The sequence below is a fragment of the Silene latifolia genome, chromosome 7 (assembly GCF_048544455.1).
Source record: "Silene latifolia isolate original U9 population chromosome 7, ASM4854445v1, whole genome shotgun sequence".
Taxonomy (NCBI): Eukaryota; Viridiplantae; Streptophyta; class Magnoliopsida; order Caryophyllales; family Caryophyllaceae; genus Silene; species Silene latifolia.
The window spans coordinates 64,250,436-64,269,343 of record NC_133532.1 but is presented as its reverse complement, the minus strand read 5'-3'; the positions used below and the strand labels follow the sequence as shown (position 1 = coordinate 64,269,343).

At 37.1% G+C, this 18,908-nt stretch overlaps 2 protein-coding genes across 2 annotated transcripts; one reads left to right on the top strand and one right to left on the bottom strand.

Annotated features, from left to right (window-relative positions):
• Positions 1 to 2,190: 2,190 nt before the first annotated feature.
• On the bottom strand, positions 2,191 to 5,252 carry LOC141592261 (uncharacterized). Its single transcript, XM_074412865.1, has 12 exons — positions 5,068 to 5,252; positions 4,704 to 4,964; positions 4,410 to 4,601; positions 4,265 to 4,315; positions 4,140 to 4,163; positions 3,828 to 3,890; positions 3,517 to 3,738; positions 3,226 to 3,433; positions 3,006 to 3,119; positions 2,775 to 2,854; positions 2,639 to 2,678; positions 2,191 to 2,542 (listed from the first exon to the last, which is right to left on the bottom strand). Exons 1-12 carry the CDS (start codon positions 5,149 to 5,151, stop codon positions 2,364 to 2,366), a joined length of 1,518 nt encoding a protein of 505 aa, XP_074268966.1. The 5' UTR covers positions 5,152 to 5,252; the 3' UTR covers positions 2,191 to 2,363.
• A 5,226-nt stretch (positions 5,253 to 10,478) lies between these two features.
• Positions 10,479 to 18,421, top strand: LOC141592259 (auxin-binding protein T85). The gene is made up of 5 exons (XM_074412864.1): positions 10,479 to 10,742; positions 11,433 to 11,539; positions 12,587 to 12,790; positions 17,386 to 17,453; positions 18,051 to 18,421. Exons 1-5 carry the CDS (start codon positions 10,649 to 10,651, stop codon positions 18,154 to 18,156), a joined length of 579 nt encoding a protein of 192 aa, XP_074268965.1. The 5' UTR covers positions 10,479 to 10,648; the 3' UTR covers positions 18,157 to 18,421.
• Positions 18,422 to 18,908: the final 487 nt, after the last annotated feature.

Here is an 18,908-nt window from a genome sequence, read left to right as displayed (position 1 = left end):
GAGTGTTCCTTTTATAGAGGGATCAATTAGGGTTTCATGGTCAAGACAATTGAAAGAAAACAAATATAGTTGACCTTTCCAAGTTTTCACAAGAAAGAGTATTCTTCCAAAGGAGGAAGATGAAAAGAGGTTTTGTAACCATCCAAAAGGGTCCTTGTAAATCAGTCAAAACAAAGACGACAATCAAAACAAGACATTTCTAGAAAACCAGTTTTGGAATGAAACAAGTCAATTTTCAAAAGTTATGAGAAAAGAAATTGCCAATTTGAGTAAACCCCTTTTGAAAGATGCCTTTGGAATATTCTTTTCTTCATAAAACCCTTTCTTTATATTTGATAAATCAAGGATGAAAACTTCTCGGATAAAAGAGAACTTTTTGAAAGTAGAAGTATTTTGAAAACAAAGACTTCTTATTTCTTCAAGTAACACGGACTTTGAGCAACAGTCTCGTTTACTGTGCTTACTGTTGCATGCATCAATAAACAGACGGTTGCTTATGACTGTTGTTTAGTACCATACTCTATCACCCTTACATTAATGACTCGATTACAACACAAGTCTTGGGTAGACTTTATCAACACTTTGCCTTCAACATTGATTAATTCTTGTTTAGGGTCTTAGGGAGATGGCCTTAAACCTGAAATGGAACACTTGAGATACAATTAAAATAGGCATGTCATCATCAACAAATAGGTTCTAACACAAACAGAAAAACGCCATCAAGATATGAGCTATACTCATCAACCAGACCAACGACCTTTCAAGGACACGGGATCTTACCAGGGGTGGGGAAAGGGGCGAGGGAGAGGGGAAACACCCTTGAGTTGCATGCAACGCTTTCGATGACAGGACAGGGAACGACGGAACAGAACGACCTCAGAGCGATCACACGAAACACCAACCCAGCCCACCGGACGATCGGGACGGAAAAAAGTTCCGCTATGGTCTGATCTTGCTTCTTTGTTATATGCTAGCCTAACAACGATATAGATTATGCCATCACAAACCACAGATGTAGAAAATAGGCCAAATGATCAAAGGCAAGACAATGGAGATGGCACGGCTACTCACAAACCAAAAGTCTAGCAGAAAATGGAGATTGCCAAGTTTACACCCAAGTACAATCAATAGTTCACACTTACACACTTTAGGCCATTGAGAAAAACAAATCAATAGGTCACACTAAAACTGGTGGAAAGGGAAAATAAGCAAGCAACATGAAAACTTCAAAACAGGATGACAGGGTTGGAAGTATGTAAAAGTTATTAAGGAGCACTAAACCGTGAATAATTGTTAACATATGTGAACCGATGGAAGATGAGAGGAGGTGCAGGAATATAGCAAGAGAATAACAGTGGATAGTGGATACACAAAGATGGATCGGTTAGATGTGACAGCGGAGGAAGTATAAGAGACATGAGAGTTGCAAAGTGTGCTATACTTGTCGAAAGATACACCAATGTCCTGGATATGTGTTTTCATTTAGAGGCCGCAAAAATAAATAAATGAAAGAACATAATGCTTCTACACAGTGATACTCCTATCCGACACGATATCATATCCGACACATGTCAGAGTGTCGTGTCGTGTCGGGCAAGAGCTCCACCTTTCTATTTGTTCATGGATGAAACTAGGTGTGATAAGGAGACGAGACAGTTCGCGAGCAACTCGAGCTCGACTTGGTCAAAGCTCGGCCCGGTTCGAGAACTTAACTAGTCAAGCCGAGCTAACGTTGGCTCGACTCGAAAAGCTCATGAGCAGTTCAAAAAGCTCGTGTAATTAGATAAGATAATGCTTATATTTTATAAAGATAATTTGTCATAATTATATCTTTGTATCACACGTTTCAAATGTCCTATCAATTTTCCAAATATATTTGTATATATACCTTCGAGCCTTGTTATTGAGAATATAAAAAAAAAAACAAAATTCAATAATTATATACAGGCTGGAGTTGAGCTCGAGTTTGGCTCATGTTAATGCTCGCGAGCTTAATATTGAGCACAATTTTTTCATAAGCTCGAGAACGGTTCAGGCTCGGGCTCGAGCTCGAGTTTTGCTTTCTAAGCACAAGCCGAACGAGGCTAAGCTCGTGCTTGGCTTGTTATCACCCCTAGATGAAACAGGTTATCACTTATAATATGCCACCAAAAGCAATGTAAACGATAAACAATTCTAAATCAATGCATCTGATAAAAGCAAAGTAACAATAAAACCAAGTAATTCACAATACTATGCACCAGATAAGACTATGAGTGACGAAAACCAATTGTATTCGCAATTTCAAACAATGCGAACTATGGAAATATCCTCCTGATAACCATAACATTAAGCAAATCCTGAACAAAGGCAGGAGTGTATATCTAGGCAATCATGGAATCAGCAATGCGAACCAAGCTTTCCAGCTTGCCTGACTTGAGTGTTTTCTTCAAATCCTCAACACCTGTGGGGTTCTTAAGACCACATGAATCAAAACATGAATAATGCTCCTTGGATTCAAATTGGCTCCTTAGGACTTTAGGCCTCTCGATGCTTTTTAAATCTACGACAAATAAGATGAAAAACATTACCAAGTGCGGCCTGCTTAATGGCTATTACCGATAAACATACTTATACCTAGATGTGTGAAGGCCATTACCTTTCAGGAAATTTTTGAAGCGATTCTGCATTTTTATCACCTAAACAATGATAAAATAGCCACACTCAAGATTAGTGGTCAAAACATGTTTAACTTTGAAGTTAAAAAAAAAAAAAGGATGTTTAAACAATCTCACCTGCATCTCATCATCAATGTCAACATCCTTCATGTAAAGGATCACAAATACAAAATGCTCAAGTAGCAATTTCTTTTCTTCTGCAGTTCAGAAATGAGAACATATCACAGGATGTACAAACTCATTAAGCTTTTTCATTCTCTATAAAAAGAGTTTTTTTTCATCAAACACTACCGAACATTTACAATATGAAACAACGGGAGGGGAAACAACAGAGCATCGATAGCATACCAAATGATTCCGCCAGCTTGATAGAAGTCATATATATGTGATAAGGAGGATGATCTTCATCGTCATCATGATCAGTGTTTAGATTTATGGATTTTCTGATTTTAGGAGGAAGACCTGTCACCAAAACAGGAAATGATTACTATAGAGCAGTGGCGAATGTAAGATTCCAATAATACATTAATACTGTTATTGTATGTTTACATAAAACAAGATTTATTACCATATCCACACTCATAAAAAGCCCACATAAGATGATTTCGGCTAATAAAACGACTTCCCACAGCTTTACGCCGAAGCTCAGCAACTTCGATCAACTCATATACATTAGCCGATATAAACAAATAATTTCCTGGCTCGTCCACTGCATTTATAATAGGTCTGAGCAATGCATGTAAAGGCGTCAACACACCGCTTACCCACTCATTGACCTGTAATGCAAGACCTCAATGTATTTTAGACTATAGTTGAACAACTTCCAAAATATTTAAAAAAAAAACACAGTACGACATACATCGCTTTTCAAATCTTGGATCAAGTACTCGATGAAATACATCAACTTCACATCCAAGTCTTTGAGTGGAGACTCAGACTCTTCCTCGGGACATGAGTCGGGATAGTGGTTGTGGAGGGCTTCAGTATCAACTAGCTCCACAGCTCTGGTTAATAATATTTCTTCATACTTGATGCCATCTCTTCTAGCAAACTTGATTAGCATACGCGTATAGTCATCAACCTTCACTCGAAACACACAACATGATATGTATGTATGAAAGCAGGATGATTTAAGTCGATGGATGAAGTATTAGTTTCCAAAAGTTATACCTTGAAAGTTGGAGGATACTTCATTTGAGTGACTATCTTTTTAATGTAATCAAACGTGGGAGTCTACATGTACACCAATATAAACTCGTAAAGATGGAACAGATGGCAGGCATCAGAAAGATCGACTAATCCCGTCACAAGCTTATGACCTCTCACAAAAAGGGAGAGGGGACAAGGTGGGACACCCCTCATGTGTTTCCCACTCACATCTCAATGGGTATTTTGTGAAAGGAAACAGTATCCGTCACAAGCTTGTGACGGATCGCCTGTCTTCAATGAGATTTTGTGCAGAAAGATAGAGGCTGAATTTACCTTTCTTAGTATAAGATGGTAGGACTACACACAAAAAAAAACGAGTAAGGTCAGGTGAACTAATTTCTTAAACAAAGGTGAGAGAATAAAGAGAGAGAGCAGTTGAGTGTTTTATGAACACAAACCATAGCAGGCTCATCAAACATAGGCGGGATAGTAAGTCCAGTTGCATAAGACTGCGCATAAAATGAAGCATACTAAGACGATACTCGTTATCTGCAATGAAATAACAACATAACTGCATAAGGTAGCAAGAAGTAAGAAATGTACGCTACTCAATTGATCAAGCCAGTACTCGGTCACATAGAAAAATTTGTCCTTGGGGATCTTGTCACGGAGAAGAGATTTGAAAACGTCATCAATACGGCATTTTTGTTTCCCCGCCCTTGCAAAATAATGTTCCCATAAGATATTCAGCTGCTTAAAGCTTGAGCGCATACGACCACACTCATACAAATAATCCTGTGAACAAGGAAAAGGCATAATTTGGGTTAAGCACTAATTCATTGTCGTATTTGAATCCCGTGCCCCTATATAACGAGTTGAAAAGAGAGAAGACCTTACCTTTGTATAAAGCAAGTAGACCAAAGTAGCGGAGGCCCTTATGGCACTGTCGAAATATTGATATTGGTTAGATTGTTTAGCCAATACGTGGAGGGATTTCCAGAGATGACTGTTTTCCAAAAGTTTCCAAACAACCTGATTCTCCACAACTTTGTTAAATTTTTTAACATTAATATTGTTGTTGTGGTGGTAGTTAATGTGCTTCAGTTCATTGTAGACGATTTGTTGCAGAAATATATCATCCTCCACATCTCTTTCTACCTATCATTTCAATTTACATAAACATGAAACAATCAACAATAGGAATTTGTTGATTTTTATACAAGGGGAATATCACAATTCAATTAATAATAATAATAAAGACCTGAAAGTATTCTGAACGAGGGTCGTCGCTGACACGGTAATAGCTCATGGGCTCCAACAACCACGGGACTCTATCCTCCATCATCGCCGGTGGGTGGTGGATGACGCCGATCCGGGGTTTCAAACTGAAAAGTTGGAGTCGAGCTTAAGTTAACCTAGGGTGAAACTCACTTTTGATTTTTTTTAGGTAAAAAATAAACTAATTTATATACTCTCTCTCATTCACTCCAAAGGTAACATGGGCCCACTTTTCTCTCACAAAGAAGGGATCCATGTTACTTTGGAGTGGATGGGAGGGAATATATATCAATCAATCAATACTATATATTAAATCCAGAAACCAAGGGACTTCAATGTAATTAAAGAAAGTTATACAAATTAATTATACTATATAGTTTTAAATCACTAACACCGTGTGATGGACCTAATTAAGGGATCGCAATGCAAATATTATATAGTTTGGGTTAAAATTAAATTTAATAGAAGCTTGGTAATTTTCCTAAATATTTGTAAGAGACTAAACCATGGTCAATTTCCTTAAAATAAATTAATTAATTAACATGGACAGTTTCCGTAAAATAAAATAATTAATTAAAATGGTCAATTTCAAGGAGACTAAAAGAAAAAAAAATGCTTGGTAATTTTCCTAAATATTTATAGAAGAATATAAGATGGTCAATTTCCTTAAAATAAAATAATTAATTAGTATAAAAATCCACACTTATGGTATTAATTATCATCATCATATAATTATATATTAAATTTAAAATCTATACAATTTTATTAAACTTTATAGTTTATTAGATGTATATAGATGTTAATTATTTAACCTACAAAAATATAATATAAGTAGGTTATAATAATTCAAGTTAGATTCCATAATATATAATATTGCATAATTCTTTCGATTTGATTTAATGCATATATGTAATATATTTATATAAATATATAATCATCTTAAAATTGCATGCCTAAGTAGTAAATGTAATTTCGTCAGTAAAGAAAATAATTGTAGTAACATTGGATATAGTAATATGATAGTAATGACTCATTTGAATAGTAAAAGTAACAATATTATCAGCGAGATTAGTGAAAGTGATAGAAACAACAACGGGAGTAGTGAAATAATCAATATTAATGCGGCAATAGTGAAAGTAACAATAATTACGGCGGGAGTAGTGAAATAATCAATATTAATGCGGCAGTAGTGACAATAACAATAATTACGACGGGAGTAGTGAAAATAACAATGATTACGGGCAAGTAGTGAAATGTTATTAGGCTAAATTATCAATTACTCCCTTTTATAGTACACTTTTTCAAAATTACTCCCTTTTATAAAAAATTTTAAAAATTACTCCCAAAAAATTGCTGAAATTTTTAAATTGCTCCCAAATCCCTATTTTTGTACATTTACGACGAAAATGCCCTTGATTCGCAAAATTGGGTCATTTTGTTTGCTTCATATCTGGAGTTTTACATAGACAAAAATTACGTTCTTTATACGGATAGAATCTTGAAGAAGTCTACTTTCCAATGGCGTTGGAATCAATAAGTTTTACCGTGTGAATTTTGCCCAACAAGCCTTCAAAGACGATACGATTTTAAGACCGAAATTCCCCATGTTTTCCGTTCGTGTCTGATATTGAGGAGCCATTTCCATGGTGTTATTTTGATTTAATGTAAACGCCCTTTCACATGGTTGTAGCCCTTTGAGTCTAGTTTCCGAATTGGTAAGGTAGACTTCTGGGTGATTTGTAGTTTGTCGGGAATCGCAATTCTCGTGGAAAGACGCAAATCTGTCTTAAAATCGTATCAGTCTTTGAAGGCTTGTTGGGCAAAATTCACACGGTAAAACTTATTGATTCCAACGCCATTGGAAAGTAGACTTCTTCAAGATTCTATTCGTATAAAGAACGTAATTTTTGTTTATGTAAAACTCCAGATATGAAGCAAACAAAATGACCCAATTCTGCGAATCAAGGGCATTTTCGTCCTAAATGTACAAAAAAAAGGGATTTGGGAGCAATTTAAAAATTTCAGCAATTTTTTGGGAGTAATTTTTAAAAATTTTTATAAAAGGGAGTAATTTTGAAAAAGTGTACTATAAAAGGGAGTAATTGATGATTTAGCCATGTTATTACTAATGTTTCATTAATAAGAGTAAAATATTAATAGCGGGAGTAGTGAATTTGTCTCAAACTTTTTTTAATCGTAATTTTAGGATATGTCATAGAAAAATATATTAATGATAAATCTATGGGTTATGCAACTTTAAGTAATTTTATTTAGTGAAAAAAAATTAATGATAAGTAGAAATAACCCGGGCGAAGCCGGGCACCAATACTATTTATATAAATATATAATCCTCTTAAAATTGCATGCATAAGTAGTAAAAGTAATTTCGTTAGTAAAGAAAAGAATTGTAGTAACATGGATATAGTTATATGATAGTAATCACTCATTTGAATAGTAAAATTAACAATATTATCAGCGAAATTAGTGAAAGTGAAAGTGGTAGAAACAACAACGGGAGTAGTGAAATAATCAATATTAATGCGGCAATAGTGAAAGTAACAATAATTACGGCAGGAGTAATGAAATTATCAATATTAATGCGGTAGTTGTGACAGTAACAATAACTACGGTGGGAGTAGTAAAAGTAATAATGATTACGGGCAAGTAGTGAAATGTTATTACTATTGTTTCATTAATAAGAGTAAAATATTAATAGTTGGAGTAGTGAATTTGTCTCAAAATTTATTTCATCGTAATTTTAGGACATGTCATAGAATAATATATTAATGATAAATTTATGGGTTATGCAACTTTAAGTAATTTTATTTAATTAAAAAAATTAACGGTAAGTAGAGATAGTCCCGGCGGCCGGGCACCAATACTAGTATATATATATATATATATATATATATATATATATATATATATATATATATATATATATATATATATATATATATATATATATATATTGAATCATGTGAGGCACCCTTCTTAGGGTGAGGCGGCTGGACACCTTCTAAACCGTCAGATCTATAAATTATAGACTCACCAGATGATGCCACGTGTCCCCTTATATAACCCCAACCACCTCAACATTTCCCCTCAATAACTCTTCATTTACTCGTCCTCTTTCTCTATCTTCAACTTGTTCTTGACTCACTCTTCAACCAGTGCGTCTTCGCCATTACCGAGCTTTTCAACCGCCATTTTCATTGAGCTTTCGACCGCCATTATCAGTGAGTTGTCTACTTCCATTATCATACGCAAATTAGGTATTCTCGAATACTAATTTAAATTTCGATTCATCTTACTTTCATTCCTTATTTTTCACCCTAATTTTCAATCGACTTATTTAATCCGTTAAAATATTGTTGTTCTTCTCAGCTTTTGATCGTTGTCCGAGCATAATCGAGCACGGAGCAACACATACAATCTATTGAAGTCGATTTCTCATCTTCTTCGTATGTTCCTCTCCGTTTCTTTATAGATTTTGATTTTGTTGCTTATTTAGTTAAATTTTTAGTTATAAACTTACTTAATTAGTTTAATCACTCGATTTCGATTGATTTCTATGCGTTCCTTTTCTGCTCGATTATGCTCGGAAAATGTTAGATTAGAGAGAATAAGGTATTTGGGCTTTTTTTAGATTAGAGAGAGAAAGTGTTTTGGACCAAATGAAAAGTTTCTTGTTGACCCCTAATTTTCATCCTTGTTTTTTCAGTCCAACATTACAAAATCAGTCCATCCATGTATAATGCAAATCAGTCCAAGGTAGTAATTTGGTGAGACCGGCCGCCTCGCCATAATAAGGTGCCTCACCGGATCCGGCCTCTATATAGATATTGAATCATGTGAGGCACCCTTCTTAGGGTGAGGCGGCTGGACACCTTCTAAACCATTTGATCTAAAAATTAGAGACACACCAGATGTTGCCACGTGTCCCCTATATAATTCTAATTAACTAACGCACACATTTTAAGTTCATTTACTCAATTCATTTACTTCGTCCACTTTCTCTCTCTACAATTCATCATCTTCAACCGAGCTTCTCCGGTGAACTCCGTTCTTCCCCAATTTCTAGGGTTTTCTCCGTCGATTCACGCCGATCATCTCCATTTTCACCTCATTTCCCAATTAGGTCAGCTAATTTCACATTTTCCTCTTTTCTTATCTGTTAATCATGTATTTATCCTGTCTAAATTCGATTTTATTCGTTGAATTTATTGAATCAATTGTTAGCTCGCTTATTGATTGATCTTGAACATTCTAGGTATTATCTTTGCTTCGCCTTATCTTTGATTATATAAGTTTGTTAATGTGATTGAAGTCGGAAGATTGACTTGTTTTGAAAGGGGATTAGATTGGTGTAAGGGTTTATGGTAATATAGATTGCAGATGTTTCGTAATTAAGGTTTGAAATATGCAATTGATTTCGCTATCTAAGCTTAATTCAATTTGCAGTTTGCCTTTACGAAGAGTCGTAATTAGTCAAAGCTAAATTTAGGGAGAAGAGGAATTTGGGTGCTCATTCGTATTTCGAGGCGAAATTTTACTCGGAGAAGTAGTTGTGTAAGGTTATATAGTAGCCATCAAATTAATAAGTTTCCTAGGGATAAATCCTAGTTTGAGGAAAGTAGTGATGGTCGCTCAGGGCCGCATCGGTTTACGGAGATATATATGTCGATGGATTAATGACAGGGTGTGGGAATGTTGTGGATTTTGCGAAGCCAGCTGCCGTGTTCTTTGGTGATAGTAGTGGCTATAAGTGCAGAAGAGCCAGTGTTAGTTTGAGGAATCGAGGTGCTTTCTTTAATTGTCTAGGTAATCCTGTTGTTGTAGGTTACCAGAATTGGAACTCTATTTTGTTTAGTGGAGGGTTCTCGAAGCATTATCATGTGTCTTGTTCGCTAGTAAAGGAGCTGCTGATGATGTCCCTTTTAATATTTCGTGAGAGATGAGCACTCGAAAATCCCGTTGAATCTTCCTCGCTTTCGGTATGTTGTTTTGCCTGCTTAAAGGAACTTTGAACTTGTAGTTTTGAGTAGTTCATAATTTAGGGGTGATAATTTTTTACTGACTTCGCTGAGTATCGATACATTTGGCTTGTTTAAGTTGATAGCCAACTATTTAAAGTGGCTTGAACAACAACAAAAAAAATTATTCAACGGGCGGCAAATTTGGCCTGTTGGAGACATTTCTAAAAACACAAAATTTGATTGAAGACGGTACGTATCCGTCATTTTAGAGTGACGGATACCATTTTCTCTCACAAATGACCCAAATAGAGGAGAGAGAGAAGCACCTGGGGAGGCCCCTACCTTGTCCTCCCTATTCGTTTTATGAGTGATATTACCGTCACTTGCTCCGACCCGTCTTCAACAAGACTAACTGTTCTAAAAATAAGCCCGACTATGTCCGTCTAAGCCCGCAAACGATAACCTCTATTTGGGATTGTGGGATGCTGCTATTGTTGCATTGCTGCTCTAGTTATTGTTCCACACCGATATTACTGACCAATATATTCATTCATTGAGAGAGATTAATATAGAGATCCAACACAAATGCGGGATTTGAGTGAATACCCACTTCTCTTTCTGCTACTTCTCTGCCTCTCCCTTTCGCATACCACACTTGCTTCTAGATGCTCTATCAATGGTATCTTTTCTTTCCAATTCTTATTCTTCAGTTTATCTGGGTTTTTTATTATTATACTTGGGACTTTGTTTTCTTTGGATGATTTCAGCATTACAGTATAACACCCTTCTGTTTTCTCTCATTTACATCTTTATTTCTGAAACTTGATCATTTTAGTCATGATAGCTTCATAATAATGGAATATATATATATACTCCCTCCGTCCCGATCATTTGTTTAACTTTTATATGTTCTTTGTGAGGGGTATTTTAATCAAAGGTAAAACAAATGATTGAGGCGGAGAGTGTATATAGTTTTATCGGTTCATCAAAATTGTGGTGAAGTTTAATGAGTTGGGGTTGTTTCTTTTTTAGAATTGGCCCATTTTCGTACCGTAAAAATTTGAAATTGTGCTTCTGTATTTTGATAATTTGTCAAACTTTAACGATCGCCACCTGAATTAAGTGCCCTAAGGGTTCTTGCCATTTCCGGGGTAAGGGCCAAGGGGTCGAGTGTGCGGCCTTATCTCTGTGTTGCTAGCACTAAGGGGTTTACTTTGGCAATTTTATTTATTTATTTACATGACCCATTGCAGATGAGTAGGTCTCGAATCAAGATTGAGATTTTTCTGACGGTTTTTGGTTTCAGTGCATGATTTGTGGGTATATTTTTTTGGAAACTAAGGTGGGATTTTGTTTGGGGTAATTGCAGGGTTTCCACTTGTAAGGAATGTAAGTGAGCTTTCACAGAGTAACTATGGTAGGCCTGGCCTTTCTCATACCACTCTGGCTGGCTCTCTAATGCATGGACTGAAAGAGGTAGGAAATGTGGTTATAGCCTGCAATTTCCATTCATGTATGATTTCGCATGTCAGGATTTTTTGGGTGTTGTTTCGCTTATTAAGCTATCACGTTCATGAGTTTCATTAAATGTTTTTTCTTGTTTTTGCTACACCTAGAAGGCTATAAGGTGATATTGAATCAATCTGACAGGCTGATTGTTTTACTTCCTGCAGTTGCTGTTTGGAAACAGACTTCTTTGTTAGATATCAGTGTGAAAGTGAATTGGCTATCTGCTACTGTGGTTCAAAAAACATTTTTTTTTTTTTCAAAATTAAATGCTATGTTCCTATGGTACTCTAACTGAGATGCAAGTGTCAAGGACAACTATTTTGCTAAAATAAAGGGTCAAAGTGATGCATCATGTTATGTCAGGATGTCTGAGTGTCGGACACATAATACAGATGAGAAGTGAAGTGTCAAAGTAGCATAGTTTAGATGGTCTTTGGATATTTGATAGCACGAGTTTTGGTAACTGAAAACATTCACACTTTTGAAGTGGTATTGAAGGCTGCTTGACCTCCTTGTAACAGAAACTGAGTATTGGATACAACACCATTTTCTTATTATGAGTTCTGTGTGTGGTTCTCAATTATCAGCACTTGTGGTAGTCCTTGTATATCTTATGTTACAAAATTAGCCACCCTAGGAATTATCAGCTACACTGGACTTTAATATTAGTTCAGAGTACAATCCTTGAATTAATATCCAGTGTGTTAAGTGTATCTATGTTGTCTTGGAGCATAACTTTGTTGTGATACCTCTGATTTAGGTAAAACTCGTACGCTGTATGATTCCTGAGCGTATTTGGAAATATTTTTCATGTTGATGACTACTAGAAATAAGTATGACAGTGCACTTAGTGTTTTTTTTATCCTGATTCAACAAAAATTTATATACTTATTGCATATACCGTGTGTAATTACATTAACCTGCCATTATCATGGCATTGGGGTGATTCATGAATCCCACAACATATGGTGAATTTTAAGGCTTCATTGTGGCTCATACAAATCACCCTCGCAGGTGGAGGTGTGGCTTCAAACCTTTGCTCCAGGATCACGCACGCCGATTCATAGGCACTCATGTGAAGAAGTTTTTATTGTACTGAAGGGTAGTGGTACACTTTATCTTGCACCAGCTTCACATGGGAAATATCCAGGAAATCCTCAGGCATTTCCAATTTTCTCAAACAGCACTTTTATTGTCCCTGTTAATGATGCCCATCAGGTAAATTTTGATCTGAACTGTTGATACCGATTTCCATTACTTTATGGACATTGGAAGTTCGATATGTTTTATGGAATTGTTGATTTGCAGTACATTATAATAGGTTAATACCTATACAGTGAGAATGGAACATAAATAAAATATGGATTTTCTATGTTGTACTCTTGTGCCTTTCCAAATTCTATCATATACCCTCCATTCTTCAAAATCATCTAATATGCCCTTGAACTCCATATAAAGCTCTGAAAAACCATAGTTATCTTTTCACGAGAAAATTCTACCATTAGAAAATCTGAATTAGGGTACTTGTGTTAATTAAGGAACTATTCACTGAGTTTAAGGGTATATTAGATGATTATGAAAAATGGAAGGAATATGGTAGAATTTGAATATAGGGCTACAGTATAGCAAAATCCAATAAAATATAGACTGCCGAGTCTGTGATGAGTGTATGTCAGGTAAGAGCAAGTTACTTATTGTGGATATGTTAGCCGAGAGACAATGTTTTCAAAAAGTAGAGATTAACAAATCTTACTAACCTATTTAGGCCCATGACGCAATATGACATCTGTTGGACAGCTTTCATTAACAAGGACAACCTACTTATTGAGTTTCCCTTACCAGCATTTCAGAATGTTCAATAGCTCTCTGGGTGAGACTTGAGACTTGAGAGGGGAGAAAATGACCAATGGGCAATGGGTCACTTTTTGGTGGTGATACTTGATAGGAATATCTAGCTATATTATGGGCGATACATTGTCTAGATTATGTTTGGTTGAGCTACTTAGCCTCGTTATGCATTAGGACTATGGCTGCCGACCGTGGTTTTCATTGGCATCCCCTGTTGATAATACAATTGGAGGCTTGGAGCTATCTGTACTTTTTTTGTCGGCTCTCATCCTTTCCAGTTGAACAATGGTATATTCAATAACTAATATGGATAGTATGAAGTAAACATTAAGATATTGGCCTAAAATAAGAGAGAAACATCTTTTAGTTTGTAGTAGAGGAGGAGAAGAAAAAGACCCAAAATCGTGGAAGAACTGCATGATCCGTATGGAAGGAAGGTGACAGAAATACATATTTGTTTGGATAAAGTTGGCATGCCATTGCCTTTATCGGCTGCTTTCTCGGGATTTTCATTGATTGAAACCAACCTTATTGTTATTTGTCCTTTCCTAGCTCTTTTGTGATTACTTCATAGCAGAAATTGTTATAAATTGGGCGCCATTATTTGCCTTCCCCTTGCCCATGATAACTTTAGTTAAAAACAGAAAAATTGTAAAGTCCAGTTTACTTAGTCCTGTGATCATTCTTGAAATCAAATTATGTAGGTTTCCTATTTTTAGCGACTCCTACACTTTAAGCACTGCACTATGTCTTCACCAAGCATTTGCGTGAAACTGCAAGAATCAATTATAAGAACCTTCCTTCAGTAAAATATTTTATGCCTGGAGTGGGTATTGTCATTGATAAAGATTACATTGATGATGTGGTAGAGGTATCGAGAAAGAGTGATAGGATTATGAGTATTAAGCTTGTAGTCGGGGATGAGGTGGTGACGGTTATAAGTGCTTACGCACCCCAAGTAGGTTTGGATGCTTCTTTTAACGAGCCTTCCGGGAAGATTTGGAAGAGGTGGTAGAACGTGTCCCTATTGGAGAGAAATTGATCATTGGTGGTGACCTCAATGGGCATGTGGGTACTAGTCGAGTTGGCTTTGAGAACATTCATGGGGGTTTTGGGTTCGGGGAGAGAAATGAAGCAGGAAGTGACATATTGGATTTTGCTTTGGCATATGACTTGGGTATAATGAACACTTGGTTCGAGAAAAGACATTCTCATTTGGTGACTTATAGAAGTGGAGGTAATGCTAGTCAAATTGACTTCATTTTGGTAAGGAATGTGTGGAGGAAAGAGTACACCGATTGCAAGGTCATACCCGGGGAAAGTGCCGCAACACAACATAGACTAGTGGTTCTTGATTTTCAAGGTAAGAGAGACTTGAGGAAGAGAAAGATAATCGGTGAGGCACGGATCAAGTGGTGGAAGCTACAAGGGGGGAAACCAACAAGCGTTTTTGGATAAGGTTGGAAGTAGCGATATTTGGTCGGATTGTGAGGAGAAAGATATTGATGCAACGTGGGATAAATTGGAGCATGTTGTAAAGGAGTTGGCGAGGAGGTATTAGGGGAATCTAAAGGAATAGACCATCAAGTAAGGACACATCTTGGTGGAACGATGTGGTGAGACAAGCGATAAAGACTAAACGTGAATGCTATAAGGTTTTGGGGAAATGCATGAGTGATGAGAACTTTGAAAAGTACAAGGAAGCTAGACGAGCCGCTAAAAAGGCCGTACGGGATGCGAGGGCAAAAGTTAACCAAGAAGTGTATGCCAGGTTGGACACGAGAGAAGGAGAGAAGGATATCTATAAACTGGCTCGCATAAGAGACCGAAAGACGAGAGATATTGGGAGAGTTAGGTGTGTGAAAGATATGGACGACAAGGTTAAGGTTCGGGATAACGAGATAAAGGCTAGATGGAGTTCTTACTTTGATAATTTATTCAATGGACATCGGGAACAAGGTTTTGGGGATGTAGAGGTAACACCAAGCATGGTTAACCGGGAATTTGTGCGTAGAATACAAAAGAGTGAAGTTAGAAAGGCGTTAAGGAAGATGGGGTCAAAGAAAGCAGGACCGGATGGTATACCCATAGAAGTTTGGAGGTGCTTCGGGGAGAGAGGGATTGAATGGGTAACCATGCTCTTCAACAAGATTTGGAGGAGCAACAAGATGCCATCGGCTTGGAGGAAAAGCACTCTTGTTCCTTTGTACAAGAACAAAGGTGATGTCCAAGAGTGTTCCAATTATCGGGGAATTAAACTTATGAGTCATACAATGAAGTTATGGGAGCGGGTAATCGAGCAAAGGCTTAGGAGATATGTAGACATCTCGGAAAACCAATTTGGATTTATGCCCGGGAGATCGACTATGGATGCGATTTTTATCATGAGACAATTGATGGAATACCATCGGGACAAGAAGAAGGATTTGCATATGGTTTTTATTGACTTGGAAAAGGCATATGATAGGGTACCAAGAGAAGTACTTTGGTGGGCTTTGGCGAGAAAGGGTGTGTCGCGAAAATATATTGACCTCATAAAGGACATGTATGAGGGGCTAGTGCAAGTGTTCGCACTAATGTTGGGAGAACGGAAGAATTTCCTATTACCATTGGGGTGCATCAAGGTTCCGCACTTAGTCCTTTTCTCTTTGCTATAGTTATGGATGAGTTGACAAGGATATTCGGGACGACATCCCTTGGTGTATGATGTTTGTGACGATATTGTGTTGATTGATGAGACAAAAGAAGGGGTGGAGAGAAAGTTGGAATTGTGGAGGCGGACTTTAGAGACTCGTGGGTTCAGCCGAGCAGAGTAAGACCGAGTATTTGAGGTGTCGGTTCACTAAGGTGGCGGGGTTGAGATCGACAGAGGCGGGGAGTATTATTTTCGATGGGAATGTTGTTGAGGGTTCGGATTTCTTCAGATATCTAGGATCTATTATTCAAAAAGATGGGGAGTTAGACGGAGATGTGGCTCACAGAATTAAAGCGGGATGGTTGAAATGGAAGAGTGCTTCAAGGTTTCTATGCGATAAAGATATGCCCCAAAGATTAAAGGGAAAATTTTATCGCACGGCAATTAGGCTCGCCCCTACTTTACGCTCCGAGTGTTGGGCCGTGAAACATTGTCACATTCAAAAAATGAGTGTGGCGGAGATGCGCATGTTGAGGTGGATGTGCGGACATACAAGGAAAGATCGGTTAAGGAATGAGGTGATTAGGGAAAAGGTTAAAGTGGCGCCAATAGAGGACAAGATGATGGAAAACCGACTAAGATGGTTTGGCCATGTGAGAAGGAGACCTATGGACGCACCTGGGCCAGGAGGTCGGAGACTTGGAGAAAACAGAAAAAGGTCCCTAGAGGTCGAGGAAGACCGAGACAGACATGGTTGAGAGTGATAGAGCATGATATGAGAGTTCGGGGCTTGAGGAGAGTATGGTGACGGAGAGGGCACAATGGAGGAAAGGATACATGTGGATTTTTAGTATTTGATGTTTTTGACAGATTTAGTGCTTTTATTTATTTATTTAATTTAAAGAAATTAATTTATTTATTTTTCTCCCCTTTATTACACACTTTTTCAACAACCACTTTCTTATAGATTTTACCTGGTTCATTCCGGATCCTTAACTCTATTTCGGTTTTTAAAAATCGTTTTAATCTTTTCTCTCGATTTAAATTTTAAGTTTTTATAAAAGAAAGACGGAATTCGATTTTAAAACCCCTAAGTTCACCTTGACTTTCCATTACATTTTCGTTCTCCCTTTTGTTTTTTATCTTCCCTTTTTATTCGCATTTTGAGGCGTGCGTGCATCCATGGACGGTGCGAAAGGATGATTCATGTCAGCCGACCCCAAATCATTTTGGGATTAAGGCTCTGATGTTGTTGTTGTTGTTGTTGTTTGTCTGATGACAACAGCTAAGAATCCTAGAACAGATAACTGGATTGTTGTTTGGTGCTCAGGTCTGGAACAGTGATGATGCTGAAGATCTGCAAATGCTGGTTATTATATCTCGTCCTCCCGTAAAAATGTACCGTCTTATTTTCTCTGCTATTCTGAATTTCTAATTATTAGTTTGATATACGTGATGCTACCGTGTAGCGACAATCGTATCCTTCGTTAAACTTCACGGAAATATTCGATCAAATTCAGAACATAATGTTTTATCGAGCTAACCGCTGATGAGAGTCAAGTTATTCGAAGAAAATATCATGTCTTCACAGTTTATTCCATGAGAGTTGGTGGCCTACGCTCTGTGTGATATATTCTCATGCATTATCTATATAAAAACAGTGTAATTGTTGGCATCTTATAGGAGTAACAGATTAGTTGAACTCAACAAGCATCAATTACGACTGGCAATGAGGTCAAAGGGACATTAACATGTTACTAAACCTCGGTTTGAAACTTGATCTAGAATCAGGTCACGATTGAAGAGATTTAACGACATGGGACCTATATGTTGTGTGTTTATACTTGATTGATACTAAGTTTATACATGCAATGAGTATTGTTTTTAAATGTATGTCCTTATATTTAAGATTTGAAGTTATTTCATCAGCTCGAGTGTGTCAGATCCAGTTATATAAGCGGAGCTTTGACGTATATGTTTTCTTTTGCGTTTTAGATTCATATATGAAGACTGGCATATGCCTCATACAGCAGCCAAATTGAAGTTTCCATACTATTGGGATGAACACTGTTTTGATTTGCCACCAAAAGACGAGCTCTAAGACATCCGCAGAATACAAGTTTAGACGACTACTGTCTACGGGATGCTCATGTACAAGTTTGTTTTAACTGATGCTTAGACATAATAGGAGACTTTAGTAGAACACTGTAGCTTGACCAGATGCAAAGATGCTCTCGAGGTTGGATGCAGTCATAGTGAACACATAATTCATGTGAAATGCAACCCATGTACAAATTCATGCTTCGCAGAGTGAACACATAATTCATATTCTGTTGAAGTTTGGCTGCTGTGATTGCAGATACCTCTTGAAATTCCTCGGTAAATATCAATAACTATCGATAGCATAAGACTTGAGAGCAGTGCTTGGACAATGTTTGCAAGTATTTTCTTGCAAATTTTTCTTTGTGATTAACATTTTGCATTTGAATAAACCCTCCTAGGTCGTCAGCTTTTCGAAGAAGAAGGCTTTATCAACCATTTTTCAGTTTTTAAGTAAATCTGTCTAATTATTTGTTTACATAAGCATTGTACTCTTCCTAATACAATTTTTACAATTTCACACGTCATTCTTTTCTCATTTTCCCACTTAAAACCAATTATCCACGCCCCTCCCTTCCCATCCACCGGCCTACTCCACCCTCGACATACACTCCCTAGTTTAGCATCCTCTGTCCCGGCCTCCCATTGCGCCGGCCAAGGTGGTGCAACCAACTTAACCCAAATGTAGCCACATGCCAAGTATGACAATAGGTAGGTCACCATTTCTGACAATGCGGTTAAAAATCACTGAAA